Raw genomic sequence first — 25,951 nt, 5'->3', positions numbered from 1 at the left:
CGCATGACACTCCGTCTCATAATGGTGAGCATTCATGCCAAGTTACACCAAAATTCCACCATGCATGAAGAAAAAATGCTCCGGACAAACTTCAATTTGACCTTTGACCTCCAACTGTGACCTTGACCTTTGAGAAAGGAACATGGGAATTGCGCAAGACACTCCGTCTCATTGAGGTTAATATTGATGCCAAATATAAACAAGATTGGTCCAAGCATGTCAAAGTTATGGTCCGGGCAAACTTCAATTCGACCTTTGACAAACTGTGACCTTGACCTTTGAGACAGGAACATGGGAATTGCGCAAGACACTCCGTCTCATTGAGGTTAATATTGATGCCAAATATAAACAAGATTGGTCCAAGCATGTCAAAGTTATGGTCCGGGCAAACTTCAATTCGACCTTTGACAAACTGTGACCTTGACCTTTGTGACAGGAACATGGGGTTTGCGCATGACACTCCTTCTCATTGATGTAAACATTCATGCTAAATATAAACAAGATTGGTCCATGCATGTCAAATTTATGGTCCGGACAAAATCGGACGGACGCACGACCGCAAGGACGCACGCACACAAGCAAGCACGCACATACACCGACCCGCCAAAAGTGACGACTATATCGAGCTCACCGCAAGCGGGTTTGACAAAAATCATATTTTCATGCAAAATAATTTTACAAAACTGGAGATACAACTGAATACAGTTGTAATATACAGTGTATATTTTTAATGTACAATTTGAATCAACCTTCTGTATGCACACACTTTTTAGTGTATTTCGTTATGACGTTTTTAGTAACAACTTGTATTTAATATCTTTAAAACATTTTGCTGACATGGAAGAACTATATTCAAAATATATCGGAGGACTTTGTCACCTGTAGATAACATTTCACTTAAGGTTATGCAATAATAATGACTGCCTTATTTTAACTGACATTACTGCTAACCAGATGTACTTTATGTCACTTCTGAATTTAGAGAAAACACGTTTTACTTTAAGTTAATAGTCGCTCAGCATATGAATTATCGCTATATCATTTGCCAAGCAATCAAGTCGGCGTCGGACAGAGGTATGGGCTTTTGTCATGATATCAAACTTTTATACCAGAAATATTTTTGTTTGGATTTACTAAAACCAACACAAATATAGGTCTTATGGGGATTTTCCACCTTGCTTTTGACGGTGGATGAATATTCTACTATTCTAGAAGCGCTGCTAGAATTGTAGCGATTTAGGTCGGGCGAATATGGAGGGTGCGGCAGCTGCTTGACCTGATGATCCTATTAATACTGCTGTACAATACTGCTCTTGTGTGCAAGATGCACCGTCATGCAGATGCGCTGTAAACCTCCTTACATCTGCATTTTATAGATTTTAGAACTCCTCTGCAACATAACTCCCTGTGGGTTTTTTTTGTTTCTTGGTAAAAGGATGGGGTACCCATCTTGCACACATCTATAATTTCAAGAGTTTCGTCAGAATTTCATGAACACTTCAAGATGAAATGCCAACTGACGCAGCTGTTTTGAAACTGAATATATCGAGTCTTCAGCTACAGTGGCTGCTACAGCAGCAATGTTACAAGAGGATGCTGACGTTTTAGGGTACCCTACACGAGGTAGATATTGGCCTCTAGACTAACCCTTATTAAATATCCTTACCCACCTATAAACAATTGTTTTGGATGGGGGAAATCACCGTAATTAGTTTTAAATCCTTGCAGAGTCTGCTTGGCTGGCTTATTCACAGAACAACACATCTTTATATAGGACAAACTTTTCTTCCTACCTGGAGCCTCCATGCTTACGATAAAATATCACCGGTGTATAGCAGTGTGGTGTATTAAAACGTTTGTAACGCACAACAAAGAAAACATTGTTTCACGTGTAAGATGTAATTTTACAAACTTCACACAAACCTTAGGTCCAATGAATACGATATACAAACCAAAAGTTTATATCACATATTTCTAATTACTTACACCTGTATCGCCAGCTTCTCCATTCTGTTCAGGGCGAGTGTTAACTGCTATCTGCTTTTGTATCTCTGATCGAAACGCTTCTAACCGTTGTCTGTAGCTCTTATCCTAATTCGATAAAAGTATATAAATTAATGATATATTAACAACATTATTTAACATAAAAACAAAGAATCGGTCAGACTAAAAATACATCCTTTTCACTTCGTAACATTTGTTGAAGCAGAACTGGCGGTATGTATAGAAATAATGTGGAAAAGTGCAAAAAATACATAAACTGGTCAGTTTTTTGTACTGACATCTATAAACGAACTTGCTTCTGAATAATATTTTCCTTTTAATTCAAATCTGAAAGGGAAGGAGAGATGCATTTCTGATAAAACAAGTATAGAACTTCATGGGCAAAGTACTTGAAATGAAATAATTTATCATTTTGTCATTCTCGGGTGGGGCAAACGAGATCTAACTTATCTATGATATTTATTCCTTAAATATCTAAGGATTTGAATCCTTAGATATTTAAGGAATTCTGAGCGAAATTTCTATATTTTTTTTGCTGTTATGAGAAGACATGACTAAATAATCAATTGCAAAAGGACATCGCGGTTAACTACTTTACCGATGTTTTTCATGACTGGTTAACTATAGCAATTGTAAGCCTTTAAATGTCTATTAAAGTGTCTACGCAAAAACGAATGCAAAACATATTCAAGATGTCCCTTTTCACATAAAACGACATTAGGAAGAGATTCCTTATACCTATAAAAGATGTTGTGCGAAATATCAAACTGTTACACTTACCTTGCAATAATTTAGAGCTAACTCGCACTTTTCGAGAGCTAGGTCAAAGTCTTTTGTAGCATACAAGGAGAAAGCCCAAATCTCGAAAGCCTCTGGGTCGTCATAGTCGCACGCATGTTGAAGAACTAGAGAGAGCAAAATAAATTTATATTTACATGTAAATAACAGCTTACAGTAATAATCGGAATCCACCACACTTGCAAAACGCTCTCAATTTAATTAAGTAGAGTTCATGGAGCCAGTACATGCAACTAATGACTTTGACCTAAACGTGTTAATAATTATACTGAAAGGATTTCATAAACTGAGTGAGATGGAAGAGTTAAAACATGCATCAATAATAATGTAATTTCTTAGCAATCAAAATGATTGAAACCCAGAGCATAATTATAAAACATAGAACAACAAGAGCTGTCACAGGAGACAGCGCGCTCGACTATTTCGATGCTGGATAGTGAAACTGGGCACATCTGAGGAGGCTGGAGCTGTCACTGGAGTGTTTAATGACTCCAGTGTGGATGAAGATATTGGACAATAGCTTGAATCTGTGTCAAATGTATCAAGTGATAAGAGAGATAAAGATAAAGATAAAGATAAAGTGTATCAAAGCATTAAATGAGTATAATTCTAAGCAAAAAGGTAGCATAATTCATGAAATATTGGTGCAAGAGTGATGCACCTTGTGTCATATGATGTTGGTGTAGATGTGGAACAACTACTTTAAAGTTTGAATCAAATCCATTTAGTAGTGAAAATGCATCAAAATTAACCTTAAATTCTAAGTAAAAGTGGAGGGGGGCATACTTCATGAAAAATTGGTGCAAGGGTAATGGACCTTGTGCCATATGATGTGAGCGATGATGTCGAACAATTGTTTTAAGTTTGAATCAAATCCATTTAGTAGTTAATAACAGAGATAGAGTGAAAGTGCACCAAATTTTAACCTGAAATTCTAAGTAAAAAGTGGGCATAATTCATGAAAAAATTGTGCCAGAAGTATTTGTGTGTTTGCTTTGGGTTTAACGCCGTTTTTTCATCAGTATTTCAGTCATATAACGGCGGGCAGTTAACCTAACCAGTGTTCCTGGATTCTGTACCAGTACAAACCTGTTCTCCGCAAGTAACTGCCAACTTCCCCACATGAATCAGAGGTGGAGGACTAATGATTTCAGTCACAATGTCGTTTATCAAATAGTCACGTAGAACATACGCCCCACCCGAGGATCGAACTCACGACCCCGCGATCCGTAGACCGACGTTCTACCTACTGAGCTAAACGGGCGGGCTCGTCAGAAGTATAAACCTTTTGTCATATGATGTGGGTGATGATGTGGAACAACTATTTTAAGTTTAAATCAAATCCATTTAGTTATAACTGAGATAGAGTGAAAGTGCAAAACTTTAACGTGAAATTTCAAGTAAAAAGGGGATATAATTCATGAAAAATTGGTGCCAGAGTTATGGACCTTGTGTCATACGATGTGGGTGATGATGGGTAACAATTATTTTAATTTTGAATCAAATCCATTTAGTTATAACTGAGATAAAGTGAAAGTGCACCAAAACTTTAACCTGAAACTTCAAGCAAAAAGGGGGCATAATTCATAAAAAATTTGTGCCAGAGTTATTGACCTTGTGTCATATGATATGGGTGATGATGTGGAACAACTATTTTAAGTTTGAATCAAATCTATTTAGTTATAACTGAGATAGAGTGAAAGTGCACCAAAACTTTAACCTGAAATTCTAAGTAAAAAGGGGGAATAATTCATGAAATATGGGTGTGAGATTTATGGCCCTTGTGCAATCTGTTGTGGGTGATGATAAGGAATAACTATTTTAAGTTTGAAACAAATCCATCAAGTAATTACAGAGATAAGGAGAAAAAAGAGAACGTGTAAAAAAACTTGAACCAAGGTGGGGACGCGGAAAGACGCCGACGCCGATGTCGGGTTGAGTAGGATAACTCTCCATATATTTCGTATAGTCGAGCTAAAAATGTGTTAATGTCATTAGAAAACACTGCTTTTTCGTTTCGTTCAAACGACACACTTTTTAACATGTTATGTAAATTTATTTAAATTTGTTTCCCACAGTATAACAATTATAATAATGAGATCATATTTTATACAAAATAATCGTACAAGACTGTAACATAATATGAAAATATTTGATTAAAAAAGATGAGTTCATGGCCTTTAACATACACGTATGGTATTCAAACTACTTACTTGTACTACAAAGCTTCCTCGCGTCTTCTTGCATTCCCTAATCAAATAAATATAGTATATATTTAAAAAAAAGGCACTGAACAAATCGCTGTTTCATGCTATTTACTCCCTTCTGACACCTCAGAAGGTTTTACAGTCCTTATTATTGTATTGTTTTAAATAAAATCAAGTTGATTACAAATGTAATGCAATATCTGTCTATGGCTAAGTGAAGCTGAAAAGAAATGAGCCGTGCCATGAGAAAACCAACATATTGGGTTTGCGACCAGCATGGATCCAGACCAGCCTGCGCATCCGCATTCAAAGCCTATTGCAATTAGAGAAACCGTTATCGAACAGCATGGATCCTGATCAGACTGCGCAGATGTGCAGGCTGGTCTTGATCCATGCTGGTCGCAAACCCAGTATGTTGGTTTTCTCATGGCGCGGCTCATTAATGACATTTTAGTAATCACAACTTATTGTTCAATTCCCAGAAAATTTCCATATAAGCGACGCCTGAACATAGAGATGTTAGTCAATACATTTTTTTCGAGAATCAGTTCACGGAAAATATTTAGAGACTTCTTACAGCCGAAGGAAAACAAGATAATCCAAACTAAATACATTTATGACCCTCTCTTAATAACTAACTTGACAAGACGACATGCGACATCAGACGCCTTTTCAAACAAAGGGCAACAACACCATTAGTTGACAGGGTTATCTTCCTGTAAGAGTAAGAAGGAATACATTGAACAGACTCCTCAGTCAATATACGTTATTAATAGAATTGACTAAATAAAATTTACCATTCGGAGAAAACATCTTGCAGACCGCCACAAAGATGCCTTTCGCCCTGGTTGTTTGATCAATTCACTGTCTGCGAGGCCTTGTCGCATTAAGTAAGAGAAGATTTTGTTGATGTCACCATCAGCTGCAGCACAAACATTCCATTTGCCTCGACTCTCTGCAAGTTTAGCCAAGTCATCTATTTCCATCAGCAGTCGCCTGAGACCCTACAATATTTACAGTATACACATTTATGAATTCATATTTCTTTTAAATGCTTACATAAATGAATTGGTTCATCTGTTTACAAGTAGCTGTGCAATGTGCGATTTTCCCCTTTTTATTGATTTAGAGTATGCACTTTCACACATGTTTCATTCCGACGTAGTACTTTGCTTACAAATACTTCATTTATAAGGGTATTTTGTGTTCGCGCTGTTGCAAGCCGATCAACGTCAGTTTTGTTTAGCACTCTCCCAGAATGACTTTTTGTTAAAATCAGTAAAATTCCGAACACAAAAGTTTTAACTTCAGTGTGAAAAGTGAAAACGTCTTCTTACAGGCTCATGGAATAGCGTTCAAATATTCGTGTCTCTAATTAAAAATTATACAATCTTTAGAAATTGGAAACATTTATTTACCAAAGCATGCTGATTTCATAATGAATATATTTATATCAGTCTGAGTATTTTTTTGATTTGCATTTTTATATGGCACTAAGAATCGACGTTTTGCAAACAAACCTTATATTCCTTGGACAGATCGTCTTTGTCCTTTGAGAAGACAAGCGACGTCCAAAGAACATTATAAACGTTTTTATGGTTGGTCACATCCCATGACGGATCGAAAACAGTTGCTGAAACAAACATGCTTTTAAAAATATATTGACTACTTTATAATTTTATTGTCTGTATTCTGCATGTTATTTAAAGAAAGATGTGAACAATCAACTAAGACATAAAGTGCTAACTTAAAACATGTGATCTTTCGCTGAGTAATAAAATGTCGATAAAATGTCTTCAGTAAGAAATATTGTGCAGTACTTAAACAGTCTTTTATGTTTAGCTAAAAGTCTGAATACAGAACACCTGAATTAACTGCATATCCAATAAGTTTACAGTGTTTTACCTGTATAGAAGCATTTTGTTGCCGTTATGTTTTCTCCTATCTGAAAACCAAACAAAATAAAAGTAAGGATCTATTAATTAAGCCGTTCCTAAAGGCAGGTTATGAATTCGATAAAGTACGATCTCAGTAAATCTGAGTTTGCTAAAAACGATTTTCATCTGCAAGTAACGTTTGAAAATTTTGTAAAATGCAACTTTTAGAAGGGTTTAAACTACAGCTACATGTAATTAATTCCACTTACATACTGCTCTGTAACAGAAAAGAAGAAGCATTGCTTTACAAGAAATAGACATGGTGAGGGCGTGAGGTCGGGGAGTAACATTATCGACATTGATACTTAAAAAATGCCATGAATTTTAATAAGCAAATTTAATTTAATTAATATTGCGAGTTCCTGATCTTCTTCCAGCACAAACAACGTAAGTTGTGCACATCTTTACTTCATGGTGGTAATGTGTATGAAGTTTTATGGATTACATTTAAAGCTGTAAAGGTAGTTCGTACCTAAGACTTGAGTTGAGGATGTTGGTATGGATGACGCATATTTACAGGATGATCATGTGTTTAAAGTTTCATTGCGATCCCTTTAGAAATGAAGTATACTAGTAATTAGGGAAAGGAAGGTGCGGTGGGGTTCATTGGTAATCCCCCATTCTGCCCTTCCTAGAGTAACAAGAGGGCCATGATGACGCTATATCGCTCACCTGATTAAAGTTGCTTGCGTAATCTGTTAAAAATTATACAAATCTATTTGCTGTAGCTTATAAAAACAAGAACGTAGGTCAGTAGGTCTGGGTTAAGAATATTTAAGATGAGTACTGAAGTCTGTATCAAAATTATATATGTAGTCCAAATTTCTACGCTGTAGCTTCAAGAAACAAGAAAGTAGGTAAAGTTTAAGTCTATTCAAGATGAGTATCGAAATCTGTATCACAATGTTTATAGGTGGTCCAATTCTCTATGTTGTACCTTCAAAAACAAGAAAGTAGTTCAGTAAGTCACGATAAAGATTATTTAAGATGAGTATTAAATTTGTATCAAACTTTATACATGTGTTCATAATTTCTTTGCTGTAACTTTGAAAACAAGAAAGTAGGTCGATAGGTCACGAATTGAACAGTCTTGGTAGAGAACCATTAGAATACGCCACATACCAAATATCTAAGTTCTGGGCCTTATGGTTTATGACAAGAAATATTCTAAAGTGTTTTCCCTCTACAAGTCTATTTAAACCATGTACCCACCGGAGCAGGGTCATTTTTAACCTGTAACAATCTTGGTAAAGGACACGATGCTACATATTAAATATCAAAGCCCCAGGCCATGTGGTTTCGTATATGAAGATTTTCAAATTTTCTAACAAACCATGTGATCCCTAGGTTGGGCCATAGTAGACACTAGGGGAATAATTTGAATAAATCTTAGTAAAGGACTACTGGATGATTCTTCATACAAAATATCAAAGTCCTAGGCCCTTTGGTTTGGACAAGAAAATTTTCAAAGGTTTTCCCTGTATATTCTTTGTTTTCGGTAAATATCGGAAAATATTTTTTTTTCTTTTTTTTTATTAAGTGAGACATTTCGGAATTTATTTCTGTGTCAAAAAAGAATACAAATAAGGGGGTTATTCCTTTAGATCATCAGTAAGTTGATTTCTAACATCACTGACCATGTTTAAAGCATAGAAAGTGCAGTATTTGCAACTTTGCAAGTTGAAAAAAATATTCTCCAAGGTCATACAAACATTTAGGGCCGGGCCAGAAATTAAGGGTAGGTCGGGATACCGGAAACAAACAATATTTTTTTTACGCCTAAGTCTATATAAACCATGTGAACCAAGGATGGGGCCATATTTAACCCTAGTGACATTATTAGAATAGCATGAGTAGAGGCCTACTAGATGATGATACATATCAATTTTCAAAGCCCTAGGCCATGTGGTTTTGGGCAGTTGTTCCCTATATAAGTCCATATAAACCATGTGACCCCAGGCCTCCTTTCACCCCAGGGTAATAATTTGATCGATTTTGATAGAGGACCACCAGATGATGCAACAAACAAAATATTAAAGCCCTAGGCCCTTTGGTTTTGGACTAGAAGATTTTCAAAGTTTTTTTCCTATATAAGTCTATATATATAATCCATGTGACTCCAAGGGCTAGGCTATACCCTAGTGAGATAATTTGTTCAGTCTTAGAAGAGGACCACTAGATGCTGCTACATACCAGATAGCAAAGCCCTAGACCCTGTGATTTTGGACAAGGAGATTTTTTTAAGTTTTTCTTTTTGTTGCCATGGCAACCAGAGTTCTATACGGAATTCAATTCTTTTAATAATTTTTAAAGAGGACCATCCAAGGAACATCCCTGTGAAGTTTCATCAACATTAACTGGGTGGTTTGAGAGGAGATATTGTTTAAAGGAAAATATTGACGGACGGCCACAATAGCTCACCCCTTTAGCACTTCGTGCTCAGGTGAGCTAAATGAAAGTTAACTTGTGTGCCTGTGACCTTGACCTTTGCACATGACATAATGTATTGAAATGGAGAATATTTATGCCAAGTTATTTAAATATACACCAATGTATAAAAAAGCTACAGGCCAGCTTAAAAACAAGAGGACCATGATAGCCCTATATCGCTCACCTCAGTTGAGTTGCTTGCTTGAACAAATTTCTTAGCTAAAGCTTTAAAAACGAAAATAAAATTGGTGAGTGGGTTACGGTAAAGATTAATCAAGATATCTTCTGAAATCTGTAAAACGACTTATAAATACAGGTGGTCCAAATCTCTTTGCTTAGCTTCAAAAACAAGAAAGTAGGTCAGTAGGTCAGGGCTAAGAGTATTAAAGATGAGTATTGAAATCTGTATCAAACATTATACATGTGATCCAAATTTCTTTGCTGTAACATCAAAACCAAGATAGTAGGTCAGTTACTAAGGGTAGGGTTAATAATATTAAAGATAAATATTGAAATCTGTATAAAAAACATGTACTAATTATTTGCAGGGATGAAACTGTTTTGCTATTTAAAGTATCGTTTTTCAGAATTTTTTATGCAAATTCAGAGCAAACTTTTGGGAACCCCACAGCGCCTTTTGGACAATGGTTAGCACAATGTAGCTCCTGGCTGTACGTCCGAACAGACGGACGGGCTGACGGGCGGACGACGGACGGACGGACGACGGACAGTGACCTAGTTTTTGACCCCAGATGACCCATATTCGAACTTGACCTAGATTTCAATAAGGCTATCATTCTGACCAAATTTCATGAAGATCAATTGAAAAATACAGCCTCTATCGCATACACAAGGTTTTTCTTTGATTTGACCTAGTGACCTACTTTTTGATCCCAGACTACCCATATCTGAACTTGACCTATATTTCATCAAGCAACCAATCTGACCAAATTTTATGAAAATCAAGTGTAAAATACAGCCTCTATCGCATACACCAAGTTTTTCTTCGATTTAACCTAGTGACCTACTTTTTGACACCAGATGACCAATATTCAAATTCTACCTAAATTTCATCAAGGAAATCATTCTGACTTAATTTTAGGAAGATCAATTGAAAAATACAGCCTCTATCGCATACACAAGGTTTTCCTTTGATTTGAGCAAGTGACCTTCTTTTTGACCCCAGATGACCCATATTCGAATATTTCCTAGATTTCATCAAGGCTATCATTCTGACCCAATTTCATGAAGATCAATTGAAAAATACAGCCTCTATCACATACACAAGGTTTTTATTTGATTTGATCTAGTGACCTACTTTTTGACCCAAAATGACCCATAATCAATCTCGACCTACATTTCATCAAGGCAATCATTCTGACCAAATTTCATGAAGATCAATTGAAAAATACAGCTTCTATCGCAAACACAAGGTTTCCCTTTGATTTGACCTAGTGGCCTATTTTTTGACCCCAGATGACCCATATTCGAACTTGACCTAGATTTCATTAAGGCAATTATTCTGGCCAAAATTCATGAAGATTAATTGAACAAGAGGGCCAAGATGGCCCTAGGTCGCTCACCTAAGAAACACATCATAACAGTGTTTAACATGTTTGACCTAGTGATTTCATGGACACAAACAATCTGACCAATTTTCATTAAGATTGGACCAAAAAATTGGTCTCTTGAGATTAAACATGCATTTTCTTAGATATGACCTCGTGACCTAGTTTCTGACCCCAGATGACCAATATTCAAAGTCGACCTAGATTTCATTAAGGCAATCATCCTGACCAAATTTCATAAAAATCAATTGAAAAATACAGTCTCTATCGCAAACACAAGATTTTCCTTAAATTTGACCTAGTTTTTGACCCTAGATGACCCATGTTCAAACTCGACCTAGATTTTATCAAGGCAATCATTCTGACCAAATTTAATGAAGATCAATAGAAAAATACAGTCTCTATCACATACACAAGGTTTTTCTTTAATTTGATCTAGTGACCTAGTTTTTGATCCTAGATGACCCATTTTAAAACTTGGCCTAGATTTCATAAAGGCAATCATTCTAACCAAAATTCATGAAGATCAATTGAAAAATACAGCCTCTATCACATACACAAGTTGTTTTTTTTTATTTGACCTAGTGACCTAGTTTTTGACCCCAGATGATTCATATTCAAACTCGGCCTAGATTTCATCAAGGCAAACATCCTGACCAAATTTCATAAAAATCAACTGAAAAACACAGCCTCTATCGAATACACAAGTTTTTTTCTTTAATTTGACCTAGTGACCTAGTTTTTGACGTCAGATAAACCATATTCGAACTCGACCTAGATTTCATCAAGATAATCACTCTGACCAAATTTCATGAAGATTAATTGAAAAATACAGCCTCTATTGCATACACAATGTTTTTCTTCGATTTGACCTAGTGACCTAGTTTTTGACCCTAGATGACCCATTTTCGAACTCTGCCTAGATTTATCAATGTAATCGTTCTGACTTAATTTCATGAAGATCAGTTAAAAATACAGCCTCTTTCGCATACACAAGGTTTTTCTTTGATTTGACCTAGTGGCCTAGTTTTTGTCCCCAGATGACCCATTTTCAAACTCGGCCTAGATTTCATCAAGATAATCACTCTGACCAAAATTCATGAAGATCAATTGAAAAATACAGCCTCTATCGCATACACAAGGTTTTTCCTTGATTTGTCCTAGTGACCTAGATTTTGACCCCAGATGGCCCATTTCGAATTAGGCCTAGATTTCATCAAGGTTATCATTCTGACCAAAATTCATGAAGATCAACTGAAAATTACAGCCTCTATCGCATACACAAGGTTTTTCCTTGATTTGACCTAGTGACCTAGTTTTTGACCCCAGATGACCCATTTTCGAACTCGGCCTAGATTTTATCAAGGTTATCATTCTGACAAAAATTCATGAAGATCAATGAAAAATACAGCCTCTATCGCATACACAATGTTTTTCCTTGATTTGACCTAGTGACCTAGTTTTTGATCCTAGATAACCCATTTTCGAACTCGCCTAGATTTCATCAAGGTAATCATTCTGACCAAATTTCATGAAGATCAGTTGAAAAATACAGCCTCTATCGCATACACAAGCTAAATGTTGACGGACGACAGACGACAGACAGACGACGGACTCCGGACATCGAGCGATCAGAAAAACTCACATTGCTCAGGTGAGCTAAAAATACAACCTCTATCGCATACACAAGTTTTTCTTTGATTTGACGTAGTGACCAAATTTTTTATTCTAGATGACCCATTTTCAAACTCGGCCTAGATTTCACCAAGGTAATCAACCTGACTACAATTTATGAAGATTAATTGAAAAATACAGCCTCTATCACACACACAAGGTTTTTCTTTGATTTGACCTAGTGACCTAGTTTGTGACCCCAGATGCCCATTTTAAAACTCGGCCTAGATTACATCAAGGTAATCATTCTGACCAAATTTCATGAAGATCAGTTGAATAAAACAGCCTCTATTGCATACACAAGCTAAATGTTGACAGACGACAGACGCCAGACGACGGACGACGGACATCGAGAATCAGAAAAACTCACCTGAGCATTAGCTAACAATGTAAAGGAGGAGACAGGAAACCAAACGTAGTTTGAAGTGGAAAAGTATTGCAAATGACAGTTATTTTTATAAAATGACCAGACTAAATTCAACATTTTCCCCAAGACGGCGTACTGTCCTAAACAAAAGATATAAACACATTTATATTTTTTGTGAAGATATGTATGAACTCAGTCTGAATTATGTCTAAAATCCATTTAAAACTGCGGAAGTAGTATGCTCGGCAAACCTTAGTAGGGATGGGGTTATGGATATTCCAACTTATGTCCACCAACCAAAAATATAGTAAGTACGTTCCGACCCACTGATGACTCGCATAATCTCCCTCAACTTCGTTTGTCGGGGTATCAATAAATAGAGTAATAAAGATCCATACCTTGTTCATAACGAAAGAACAGCCACCATACCAGTCTCCAAGCTGTTGTTCATTTATGTCTGTTTTCTTGCCTGTAAGTAACTTCTCTTTCTCTATATTGATGCCCGCGATCGCCTGTAATGCTTTCTGCTTGGCACCTTCTTTGTTACCCGCTTGAAATGCATCTTGGCCTTCCTGTATCAATCTAGCAATATTTCTCGCCGCCATCTACAAAATAAATCCCAAAACAACTGTAAAAGTGTTCAAGCACTGCGTATATTGAAAACGTAATTGTGTGGAATTTTTTAATATAAATGGATATTGAAACGGATTATTCTAACACGATAATGTTGTTATAAAAAAATGGAAATAAGAGCGTGTTTCTTAAAACTGTAAAGACTGATTAAATGAAGATTACGGTAAAATGGAATTGTCAAGATCTTTTCCCCCAAGAAACCATCACAGATACTTAGTATGCTATTATGGTCAAGCAAATATTAAATAAAGGCAATGTTAGTCTTCAAGAGCCCTGGTGATCCCAAATTCACTTCATCAGTTTTCTAACCCTGCAGCCACCTGACACAGCTATATGAACAGATGGCTTTAAATTATACCTCTTATCTTTCAACTTATTAAAACGAATAAAATTTAAGTGTTTAAATCTGGAAGTAGTAAATCTTTTCAATTATTTAAATAAAAGTCCAAGTGTTTATCGGGGTCACCCCGAAGGGGCTGACTGAAAATGTCCACATTAGACAGATAACCACAGTATACTTGTTTTCAATGTAAGTGTTTACATTCTGACATTCTGACTAATATTTAATGACATTTATGAGTATAACGTTAAACACACTGTTTCTAATAATATACATGTTTTGTTACTTAATGCATAAAAGCTCTTCGTTGAACTAACAGTAGTTGTAATCCTGAAATTAAGTATAAGAAATAACAAGAAACGTGGCAATTCCACGAAAACCAGGTTTTCAATTGCATCATGCCAACAGGTTCTTTAAAACAATGGTCATATTCTATTATACATATATATTTTATTTTAACTATGACCATATTTTTCTATTTTAGTTACCCAATGGCATTAAAACGACCTTTTTGTCACCAAAAGAAAAACCGAAACAAGAGGGCCAAGATGGCCCTAGGTCGCTAACCTGAGATACACACCATAACAGTGTAAACATGTTTGACCTAGTGATTTCATGGAAACAAATATTCTGGCCAATTTTCATTAAGATTGGACCAATAATGTGATCTCTTGAGTTTAAACAAGCATTTTCTTAGATAAGACCTAGTGACCTAGTTTTTGACCCCAGATGACCCATATTCATAATTGACCTAGATTTTATCAAGGCAATCATTCTGACAAAATTTCATGAAGATCAATTGAAAAAATACAGTCTCTATCGCATACACAATGTTTTTCTTTGATTTAACCTAGTGACCTACTTTTTGATCCCAGATGACCCATATTCAAACCCGACCTAGATTTGATCAGGGCAATCATTTTGACCAAATTTCATGAAGACCAATTGAAAAATACAGTCTCTATCGCATACACGAGGTTTTTCTTTGATTTGACCTATTGTTCTAGTTTTTGACCTCAGATGACCCATATTCAAACTTGGCCTAGGTTTAATCAAGACAATCATTATGACCAAATTTCATGAAGATCAATTGAAAAATACAGCCTCTATCACATACACAAGGTTTTCTTTGATTTGACCTAGTTACCTACTTTATGACCCCAGATAACCTATATTCAAACTCGACCTACATTTCATCAAGGCAATCATTCTGTCCAAATTTCATGAAAATCAATTAAAAAGTACAGTCTCTATCGCATACACAAGATTTTTCTATAATTTGTCCTAGCGACGTAGGTTTTAAACTCAGATGACCCATGTTCAAACTTGACCTAGATTTCATCCAGGCAATCATTCCGACCAAACTTCATGAAGATCAATTGAAAAATACAACGTCTATTGCATACACAAGGTTTTTCTTTGATTTGACCTGGTGACCTAGTTTTTGATCCCAGATGACCCATTTTCGAATCTGGCCTAGATTTCATCAAGGTTATCATTCTGACTGGAAATCGTGAAGATCACATGAAAAATACAGCCTCTAGCGCATACACAAGGTTTTTCTTTGATTTGACTTAGTGACATAGTTTTTGATTCCAGATGACCCATTTTCGAACTTGACCTAGATTTTATCAAAGTTATCATTCTGACAAAATTTCCTGAAGATCAGTTGAAAAATACAGCCTTTATCGCATACACAAGGTTTTTCTTTGATTTGACCTAGTGACCTACTTTTTGACCCCAAATGACCCATTTTCGAACTTGGCCTAGATTTTATCAAGGTTATCATTCTGACTGAAATTCGTGAAGATCACATGAAAAATACAGCCTCTATCGCATACACAATGTTTTTCTTTGATATGACTTAGTGACCTAGTTTTTGAGCCCAGATGACCCATTTCGAACTAGGCCTACATTTCATCAAGGTTATCATTCTGACAAAATTTCATGAAGATCAGTTGAAAAATACAGCCTCTATCGCATACACAAGGTTTTTCTTTGATTTGACCTAGTGACCTAGTTTTTAATCTCAGATGACCAATTTTCGAACTTTTCCTAGATTTCATCAAGGTTATCATTCTGACAAAATTGCATGAAGATCAGTTGAAAAATACAGCCTCATTCGCATACACAAACTAAATGTTGACAGACGACAGACGACAGACAGACAGACGCCGGACATCGAGCGATCACAAAAAAACACCTGGTGAGCTAAAAAGAAAAATATTTTTTTTGATCTCAGTGAGATTTGAACCGACACCATTTCATTCCAAAGCACAAAAATATATTTTTTATTTCAAATATGACCCCATTTTTTCTATTTTTAGCTACATTGACCTTGATCCTGATCCGAGTGACCTCAAATACATTCCTAACATTTTGTGTTTGATAAAAGTTATCTACTCACCAAGTAAACTGACAATAAGTGTACCCAAACTAAAGATATTGAGTGGAAACCATTGTTCTATTTATAGTAACAGTGACCCCAAATATCATTCAAAGCTAATTTTTCAGATAAGCTTGCTGTATACAAAGTTTGGTGGCAGTAAGTAAGTCCAAACAAAAATTATACAAGAGGGCCAAGATGGCCCTAGGTCGCTCACCTAAGAAACACACCATAACAGTGTAAAACATGTTTGACCTAGTGATTTCATGGAAACAAATATTCTGACCAATTTTCATTAAGATTGGACCAAAAAATTGGTCTCTTGTGATAAAACAAGCATTTTCTTAGATTATGATATGACCTAGTTTTTGACCCTAGATGACACATGTTCAAACTCGACCTAGATTTTATCAAGGCAATCATTCTGACCAAAATTCATGAAGATCAATTGAAAAATACAGCCTCTATCACATATACAAGTTTTTTCTTTGATTTGACCAAGTGACCTAGTTTTTGACCTCAGATGACCCATATTTAAATTCGACCTAGATTTCATTAAGACAATCATCCTGTCCAAATTTCATAAAAATCAATTGAAAAAAACAGTCTCTATCGCATACACAAGATTTTTCTTTAATTTGACCTAGTGACCTAGTTTTTGACCTCTGATAACCCATATTCAAACTCGACCTAGATTTCATCAAGGCAATCACTCTGACCAAATTTCATAAAGATCAATTGAAAACTACATCCTCTATTGCATACACAATGTTTTTCTTCGATTTGACCTAGTGACCTAGTTTTTGACCCCAGATGACCCATTTTCGAACTCGGCCTAGATTTTATCAAGGTAATCATTCTGGCTAAATTTCATGAAGATCAGTTGAAAAATACAGCCTCTATCGCATACACAAGGTTTTTCCTTGATTTGACCTAGTGACCTAGTTTTTAATCCCAGATGACCCATTTTCGAACTCGGCCTAGACTTCATCAAGCTAATCATTCTGACTAAAATTCATGAAGATCAATTGAAAAATACAGCCTCTATCGCATACACAAGGTTTTTCTTTGATTTGACCTAGTGACCTAGTTTTTGACCCGAGATGACCCATGTTTGAACTCGGCTTAGATTTCATCAAGGCAATCATTCTGACCAATATTCATGAAGAATAATTGAAAAATACAGCCTCTATCACATACACAAGGTTTTTCTTTGATTTGACCTAGTGACCTAGTTTTTGAACCGAGATGACCCATTTTCGAACTCGGCCTAGATTTCATCAAGGCAATCATTCTGACCAATATTCATGAAGATCAATTGAAAAATACAGCCTCTATCGCATACACAAGGTTTTTCTTTGATTTGACCTAGTGACCTAGTTTTTGACCCGAGATGACCCATTTTCGAACTCGGCCTAGATTTCATCAAGGTTATCATTCTGACCAATATTCATGAAGATTAGTTGAAAAATACAGCCTCTATCGCATACACAAGGTTTTTCTTTGATTTGACCTAGTGACCTAGTTTTTGACCCGAGATGACCCATTTTCAAACTCGGCCTAGATTTCATCAAGGTTATCATTCTGACCAATATTCATGAAGATCAATTGAAAAATACAGCCTCTATCGCATACACAAGCTAAATGTTGACAGACGACGGGCGACAGACGACAGACGACGGACGCCGGACATTGACGATCAGAAAAACTCACCTGAGCATTGAAACGGAAACCATCTTTTTGATGATCATACTGAGAAAAACATCTATTTTTTTGAGAAAAAATCTATTTTTAGCAAACAGTGACCTTGACCTTATCATCTATCTACAGGCCAGGATTGGTATCTATAGCTTGTTCCAAACTAAAGTTATTATGCGGAAACCAAGTTTGACGCCCGCCCGCCTGCCCGACGACATGCCCCAATCTAATAACTGTTCTACGAAAACCTGGTTAAAAATTCAACACGCAAAATTCAAAAGCGACGATACGAGAGATGTATCCCTTCCAAAAATACTATTTCTCAAGTAACAGGACTTCTTTGTATGTGATAGTAATTTAAAAATCGCACTGCATGCCCTTTGATAAGGATTTTATTTTCATTTCTATAATTCTATTTATTTTTCAAGTGTTTACCGATATTCATCAGTGTACATTTTGTGTTTACAAAACCCAAGTATAGCTCCCGGCTTACAGAGTTATATATAATAGTTTACTGTTTGATGAAAGCCTAAACGTTCGTTCGCTATAGAAAGTAGTTCCATTTGAGGAAGTATGCAAGCCTGGCTACATTCAAGCTGACTGCAGCATTTAGGTAGTCCAGCCAATGATTACAACCAAGCTGACTGTTTGATTTAATATGCAAGTTCCTGATTCACGTGAGGTCGCACAGATCAAGTTAGATCTGAGGGGTATATTACGATTTATTGATAGGCTTACGCGTTTCCTCACAGCAAGCTGTTACAGCTGAACCGGCCGTATTTATCAAATGAATCGATGATATTTCATTGTGAGGCATTTTATCACATGAAGATGACAAAAAAGTAAAACGAAATTTTATTAAAGCTTTGATTACAATATCGATTTCGCGGAAGTAACGATCTCGTTACATGTAGTGCGTTTTATAGATTATAAAATCTACTCACTATCTCTTCTTTCCTGAGGTTACGAAAACAATCATCTTAAAAAGTGTTACCTTTTATTCAACAGATTTCATATTCATTTTGCTGTAGAAATTTTTCCTTACTCTGTTATCAAAGCGTGTACGTAAAATAACATGAAACCTGATACATTTTCATGTACTTATATATATATAAACCTGCGTTTATTGATTTAAATAATGATATTCAATTACCAGCTAAGTAGGTAAAATAGTTTTAAAACTATATTGTTAACAGTTTGCAATTAAAACATAAAAAAGAAAATAAAATTACGCATTACCTTTTCATAAGTCTAGTCATTCATTCACAGAAAAAATCTACGTACACAAATAAATTATAAATCATATTTCAGTCCATTTAAAATTCAACAGTCAGTTTGCGACAAGTTAAAATACCAAGAGTGTTATATCAATTAAATGTACGTGCATTTAAATGCGACACTATTCTTGGAAGGTGAGCGCATATCGAATTATCAATACCCTAATATAGTAACTGACTGTGTTATCACAAGGTAGTTGATTCCGAGCCAAATCTAACCATTCTTTCGTTGTATGAACTTTGGATATTAACTACCTTTTTAAAAAACATCCGTCCCATTTTTCATTTTTCGAAATAAGACTCGAACATTTGTTATCTTAATAAAGCATAATGCAACGAAGTTGTTTCCTCGGGACTGGCAAATGCTTGTGTTCGATCCTCGCAACAGGCAGATGCTCGCTACGGTAATCTGACAGAAAAAAATGACAGGCATATGCTCGGCAAAGTGATCTGATAGAAAACAATGACAGGCGGATGCTCGCCACGGTGATCTGACAGAAAACAACGACAGGCGGATGCTCGCCACGGCGATCTGACAACGGTAATCTGACAGAAAACAATGCCAGACGGATGCTCGCCACGGTGATCTGTCAGAAAACAACGACAGGTGGATGCTCGCACGGTGATCTGACAACGGTAGGTAATCTGACAGAAAACAACGCCAGGCGGATGCTCGTCACGGTGATCTGACAGAAAACAACGACAGGCGGATGCTCGCCACGGTGATCTGACAGAAAACCAACGACAGACGGATGCTCGCTACGGTGATCTGACGACGATTATCTGACAGAAAACAACGATAGGCGGATTCTCGCCACGGTGATCTGACAGAAAACAACGACAGGCGGATTCTCGCCATAGTGATCTGACAGAAACCAACGAAAGGCGGATGCTCGACATGGTGATCTGACAACGGTAATCTGACAGAAAAAACAACGACAGGCGGATGCTCGCCACGGTGATCTGACAACTGTAATCTGACAGAAAAAAACGACAGGCGGATGCTCACTAAGGTGATCTGACAACGGTAATCTGACAGGCGGATGCACGCCACGGTGATCTGACAATGGTAATCTGACAGGCGGATGCCCGCCAAGGTGATCTGACAGAAGACAACGACAGGCGGATACTCGCCACGGTGATATGACAGAAAACAACGACAGGCGGATGCTCGCCACGGTGATCTGACAGAAAACAACGTTTCTTAAGCCATTCATCCCGAGACATAACTTGTTTACTAGTATTTCTTGCAAAGATCAAATTCGTACTGGTACAGAATGCGGGCACATGATTGGGTAAAAATAAATACATAAAAAATGAAAATTAAAAATGCAAACAACAAGAAGCGCACACTACTCACGTTAAAATGAAACTGGACGTGAATTATATGCAAAATTGTATGGAAGCCATTTAACGCCTATCATATGCAAATCAGGAATCTAACCTTTTGTTATTTATTGCGAGGGATTACGAGGGTAACATCGTTTGTTATCTATTGCGAGGGTAACATCGTTTGTTATCTATTGCGAGTGTAACATCGTTTGTTATCTATTGCCAGGGTAACATCGTATGTTATCTATTGCGAGGGTAACATCGTTTGTTATCTATTGCCAGGGTAACATCGTTTGTTGTAGCTATTGCCAGGGTAACATCGTTTGTTATCTATTGCGAGCGTAACATCGTTTGTTATCTTTTGCGAGGGTAACATCGTTTGTTATCTATTGCGAGGGTAACATCGTTTGTTATCTATTGCGAGCGTAACATCGTTTGTTATCTATTGCGAGCGTAACATCGTTTGTTATCTTTTGCGAGGGTAACATCGTTTGTTATCTATTGCGAGGGTAACATCGTTTGTTATCTATTGAGGGGGTAACATCGTTTGTTATCTATTGCGAGGGTAACATCGTTTGTTATTTATTGCGAGGCTAACAGTGATGTTTATTATTTCCGAAAAACGATACATTTGAGGCCTATACTAAACCTTTTGCGTTTGCATGTCAAAAACTGATAAATTTTCGGTAGATCGGGATTATGAAAACTGAATCAAAAAGAACATACAAATTTCTTTGCTAAAGCTTCGGTAAAAAAACTAGGTGAGAAAGTCATGGTAAAGATTCTTCAAGATAATTACTGAAACCTGTTAAAAAAATCATACAAATCTCTTTGCTGTAGCTTCAAAAACAAGATAGTAGGTCAGTAGGGCAGGTCTAAAAACAGTAAAGATGAGTATTGAAATCTTTATCGAAAGTTACTGACGTGGTCCAAATTTCTATGCTGATATGATCGGTGTACAAAACTGTATATGTCGTCTAAATTTCAAGGCTGTATCTTAAGAAACAAGAAAGTAGGTCAGTAGGTCAAGGTCACAGTCAAGTGACCTCTAATTACTTGGGTTCATCAGGTAATTATAATTAAACAATCTAGGAAATATGATCAGATAATTTTTGAAGTATTTTTTCCTATATAACTTATATACAAGTGACCCCCGGGGTGGGGCCTCTTTTCACCCCAGGGGCATAATTTGAATAATCTTGTTAGAGAACTATTAGGCAATGCTACATACCAAATATCAAAGGCTTAAGCCTTGAACTTTCAGACAAGAAGATTTTTTTTAAAACAAATCCTATATAAGTCTATGTAAAACTTGGGGCCCCCGGGGCAGGGCCTCTTTTCATCCCAGGGGCATAATTTGAAAAGGTATGGTAGAGAACCATTAGGCAATGCAACATACCAAATATCAAAAGCCTAGGTCTTGCAGTTTCAGGCAAGAAGATTTTTGAAGTTTTTTTCCTATATAAGTCTAATAGTATGTAAAACTTGGGACCCCCTGGGTGGAGCCTCTTTTCACCTCAGGGGCATAATTTGAACAATCTTGGTAAAGGACCACTAGGCAATGCAACATACCAAATATCGAAAGCCTATGCCTTGGAGTTTCAGACAAAAAAAAAATAATTATTTTTTCCTATATAAGTCTATGTAAAACTTGGTACCCCCGGGGTGGGGCCTCTTTTCATCCAAGGGATATAATTAGAATAAACTTTGTAGAGGACCACAAGGCAATGCTACATACCAAATATGAAAGGCCTAGGTCTTGTGGTTTTAGACGAGAAGATTTTTAAAGTTTTTTCCTATATAAGTCTATGGAAAACTTGGGACTCCCGGGGCGGGGCCTTTTTTCACCCAGGGGCATAATTTGAACAATCTTCATAGAGGACCATTAGATGATGTCTCACGCCAAATACCGAGGCTCTATGCCTTGCAGTTTTGGATAAGAAGATTTTATAAATTTTTCCTTTCGGTTGCCATGGCAACCAGAGTTCTGTTTGGAATTCAATTCTTTGAACAGTTTTGAAAGGGGGCCATCCAAAGATCATTCCTGTGAAGTTTCATTAAATTTGAACTGGTTGTTTAGGAGATGTTGTTTAAAGGAAATTGTGGACGGACGACGGACGCCCTACGGACGGACGACGGACGGTGAGCGATCACAATAGCTCACCCTGAGCCTTTGGCTCAGGTGAGCTAATAAAAAAGCGCCTTCTAAAATGTCTAATAAAATATATATTTTATCGCTCGCTACACGTAATAAATTATTTACAGGGTTTAAAACTTACCTGAGCAGTTAAGTATTGTTTCAATGTACTACATAGAGCTAGTCAAAATTCATTAGGTTGTGACTGTGACTTCACATCTTTGTAAAAACGATTCAATAGAACAAAGTTTTAAAGATAATGAAACGTATGGAATCAAACTGTAAATCTTGAGAATTCACAGAGGGTGTGTGGGGGGAATATCTCAGATTAATATACAAAACACTTTCAAATAGGTCCTAGAGGAGTGTCTTGCGAAATTCAAAAGTGGCATAGCTCCGATTGGTATAGACGGGTACAGATAAGTTTTGTTTTTGTTGGGTTTAACGTCACACCGACACAATTATAGGTAATAATTATGACGACGTTCCAGCCTTTTATGGTGGACGAAGATCCCAAGTATATTTCATCATGAGCGGGCACCTTGGTAGAACCATCGATCTTCCGTAAGCCGACTGGACTGCTTCCTCACATAAAGATTTCCACGCCCCGAGTAAGGCTCGAACCAACCCACATCGGCGAGCAGCAAGTGATTCCAATACAGCGACGTTAACCGCTCGGCCACGGAGGCCCAGACTGGTATAGAATTAGGCAGAAACAGTGGCTTGCCAGTAAGGGATCGAATCTGTTTTAATTGTAATTCTGTTGTTGAGGATTAAATTTATGTTATTACTGCCTAGTCATTTGTACTGAATTGTTGGAAGAAGCATCAAATCTGAATATGAATTTAACAATCGTAATGCTAACGAAATAATTCTTTTTCACTTTCAATACCTGATGTTTTAACATTTTAAGGCGAGGATTGTCTTATATAGACTAGTAAGGTTATGTAAATTTATACTTTTTTACAGCACTTCAAGTATTATTTATTGTAGTACTTCAATATTAATTTTGACTATGTACAAACAATTTAGGACTGTTTTGTTTTATCAGACAATGCGGCTATGTAAAGACAACTTCAGTTTCAATGTGACTAAGTAAATCGCAACATCTTTAATTTTTTAATATTTACCTCAGATGGGTAGGTTTCTGTTAAACTGTTAGAGGCAGCCGCGTCGTGTACACACACGATCTCGGTGGAGACTGTACACTCTGACTCTTGAGGATTCCTTAAATCTGTCCCAACTTCTTCAATTCCTTTTATTGAATTAACATCACTTTCGTCGTCTTCTTTCAAGTGCTGGACGCAATCCGTGACCTTCACATTTTTTTCTCTTTTCCTGTTGCCTATGACAAATTTTGGTTTCTCTAATTCAACATCAGTTTCAGCATCAACGGCTCTTTTATTTACATGTCCAATCTCGGGCTCATTCCTTTCGATATTTTCATGTGTTGTGCTCACCAACTGTTTAAACTTGATGACTGTCTTTCTTCGATATTGTTTTGATTTCTTCGTATTTTGTTTACCAGTTTTATAACCCGGAAATTTTTTCAGCGCTTGTGACGTCAGGTCTAATCGATCATCTACTCGTCTCTTATCGTTATCAACAGATCCAGCAATGCATGCCTCCTTTGAAGTTCTTAGCTCTGTATTAGACCTATTTCTTGTTCTTGGTAAATTCCTTTGGACATTTCTCGGTTTTACTGGGTCACTATCTTCGTTGCAATATCCATGTTGCTCAGGATATTTTCGAAAAATTGTCTTTTTCTCATTTCTACCAGTAAACTGAAATAGAAAAGAAACATGTTAAGTTACAGTGTTTAAGATTTAAACATTTCTGCCATAAAATGCTCATCAGCCTGAAATGTTACCTCATACGCATACACATAATATGTCGTTCCGTAAAACACCTCATCCTATAAAATTAATTTTATATACACGATTTTTTATATATTTATTTTCTCTTCGTTTCTTCCACCGAAAAAATGTTAATTAATGTGATATATACAAAGACCGTATATCGCTTCGAGTGGCAGAGTAAATAATATTGTCAAAATGAGAAGAACCGAAGTGCAGTCGAGTCTGAAAGTATTTTTCAGCACAAGACAGTACTGTACGACATGTGAATCCTGATTTAGGCAGCCGTTCTACAATATTTGAATAAAGAGCACCGCAAGGAGCAAAAAGGTGCTTGTCTGTCAAAGGAATTATAGGTCAAAATATTTTGAAGTTATAAAGAGAAGCTAAACTGCAAACAGGCGGATGGATGAACAGCAACATCGCATAATACGTCCATCACTTTACATGTCAGTGACCTTGACCTTTGACTAAGAAACCTCAAAACAATGGGGGTCCATGATGAATGTTCTTTCTGTACTAGCTGTCATGGTGACCTTAACTTTTGATCCACTTACCACAAAATATTTAGCAGTCACTGACTGCCAATGAGCAACATATCTGCCAAGCTTTGATAAATCAAGTAATTCTCAAAATACTGAGCGGAATCGGTTTTGGCCAAACTGTTGCTTTGACCTTGACTTTTGACCAACTGCGCTTGAAATCAATTAGGGATCATTTACTGCCACAAAGTATGAGGGTCGTTGAGACCTTTAGATTTAAAACGGTTTCCAATCGATAACTGAAGAACGCTTTGGCCTACAGGCGTCAAACTTCATTGGATGATTGCCTGTGGTCAGTACATGGCACCTAGTGTTTTTGGGGTAAGTAGGTCTAAGGTAAATGTCATACTGACCTTGAGACAGAAAACGGTTTCCGATTGATAACTGTAGAACGCTTCGGCCTATAGGGATCAAAATAAAACTTCATGGAATGATTGCCTGTGGTCAAGAGATAACCCGTATTGTTTAAGAGGTCAGTATGTGTAAGGTCAAGGTCACAGTGACCTCAAGATTGAAAACGGTTTCCGATCGATAACTGAAGATTGCTTTAGCCAACACACGTCAAACTTCAAACGTTGAATGCCTGTGGTCAGCAGATGACCCACATACTTTGGGGGGGTCAATAGGTCAAAGGTCAAGGTCGCAGTAACCTTGAGACTGAAAAGATTCGATTAATAACTGAAGAGCGCTTTGTACAGGCGTCAATCTTCATAGGATAACTGCCTGTGCTAAGTAGATGACCCCTATTGTTTTGGAGGTCAGTAG

General features: G+C 36.7%; 1 protein-coding gene across 3 annotated transcripts in view; it reads right to left on the bottom strand.

The window, feature by feature from the left end:
• LOC123524804 (helicase with zinc finger domain 2-like) overlaps positions 1 to 25,951 on the bottom strand; it is a 61,809-nt gene that overhangs the window by 24,678 nt on the left and 11,180 nt on the right. For 2 of the 3 annotated variants that reach the window (XM_053538386.1, XM_053538387.1), the window contains exons 2-9: positions 23,919 to 24,572; positions 13,384 to 13,590; positions 6,915 to 6,954; positions 6,530 to 6,642; positions 5,807 to 6,013; positions 5,016 to 5,052; positions 2,785 to 2,909; positions 1,987 to 2,091 (exon numbers count right to left, since the gene is read on the bottom strand). In XM_053538386.1, the coding sequence (XP_053394361.1) occupies positions 1,987 to 2,091; positions 2,785 to 2,909; positions 5,016 to 5,052; positions 5,807 to 6,013; positions 6,530 to 6,642; positions 6,915 to 6,954; positions 13,384 to 13,590; positions 23,919 to 24,572 (1,488 nt within the window). Of the gene's footprint in view, positions 1 to 1,986; positions 2,092 to 2,784; positions 2,910 to 5,015; positions 5,053 to 5,806; positions 6,014 to 6,529; positions 6,643 to 6,914; positions 6,955 to 13,383; positions 13,591 to 19,281; positions 19,638 to 23,918; positions 24,573 to 25,951 lie in introns of those variants that run through there. The other variant, XM_053538388.1, reaches the window with a different exon arrangement.

This window comes from Mercenaria mercenaria, chromosome 3, assembly GCF_021730395.1.
Source record: "Mercenaria mercenaria strain notata chromosome 3, MADL_Memer_1, whole genome shotgun sequence".
Taxonomy (NCBI): Eukaryota; Metazoa; Mollusca; class Bivalvia; order Venerida; family Veneridae; genus Mercenaria; species Mercenaria mercenaria.
Note: the sequence above shows the minus strand (reverse complement) of the source record. Positions and strands in the feature narration are given on the sequence as shown.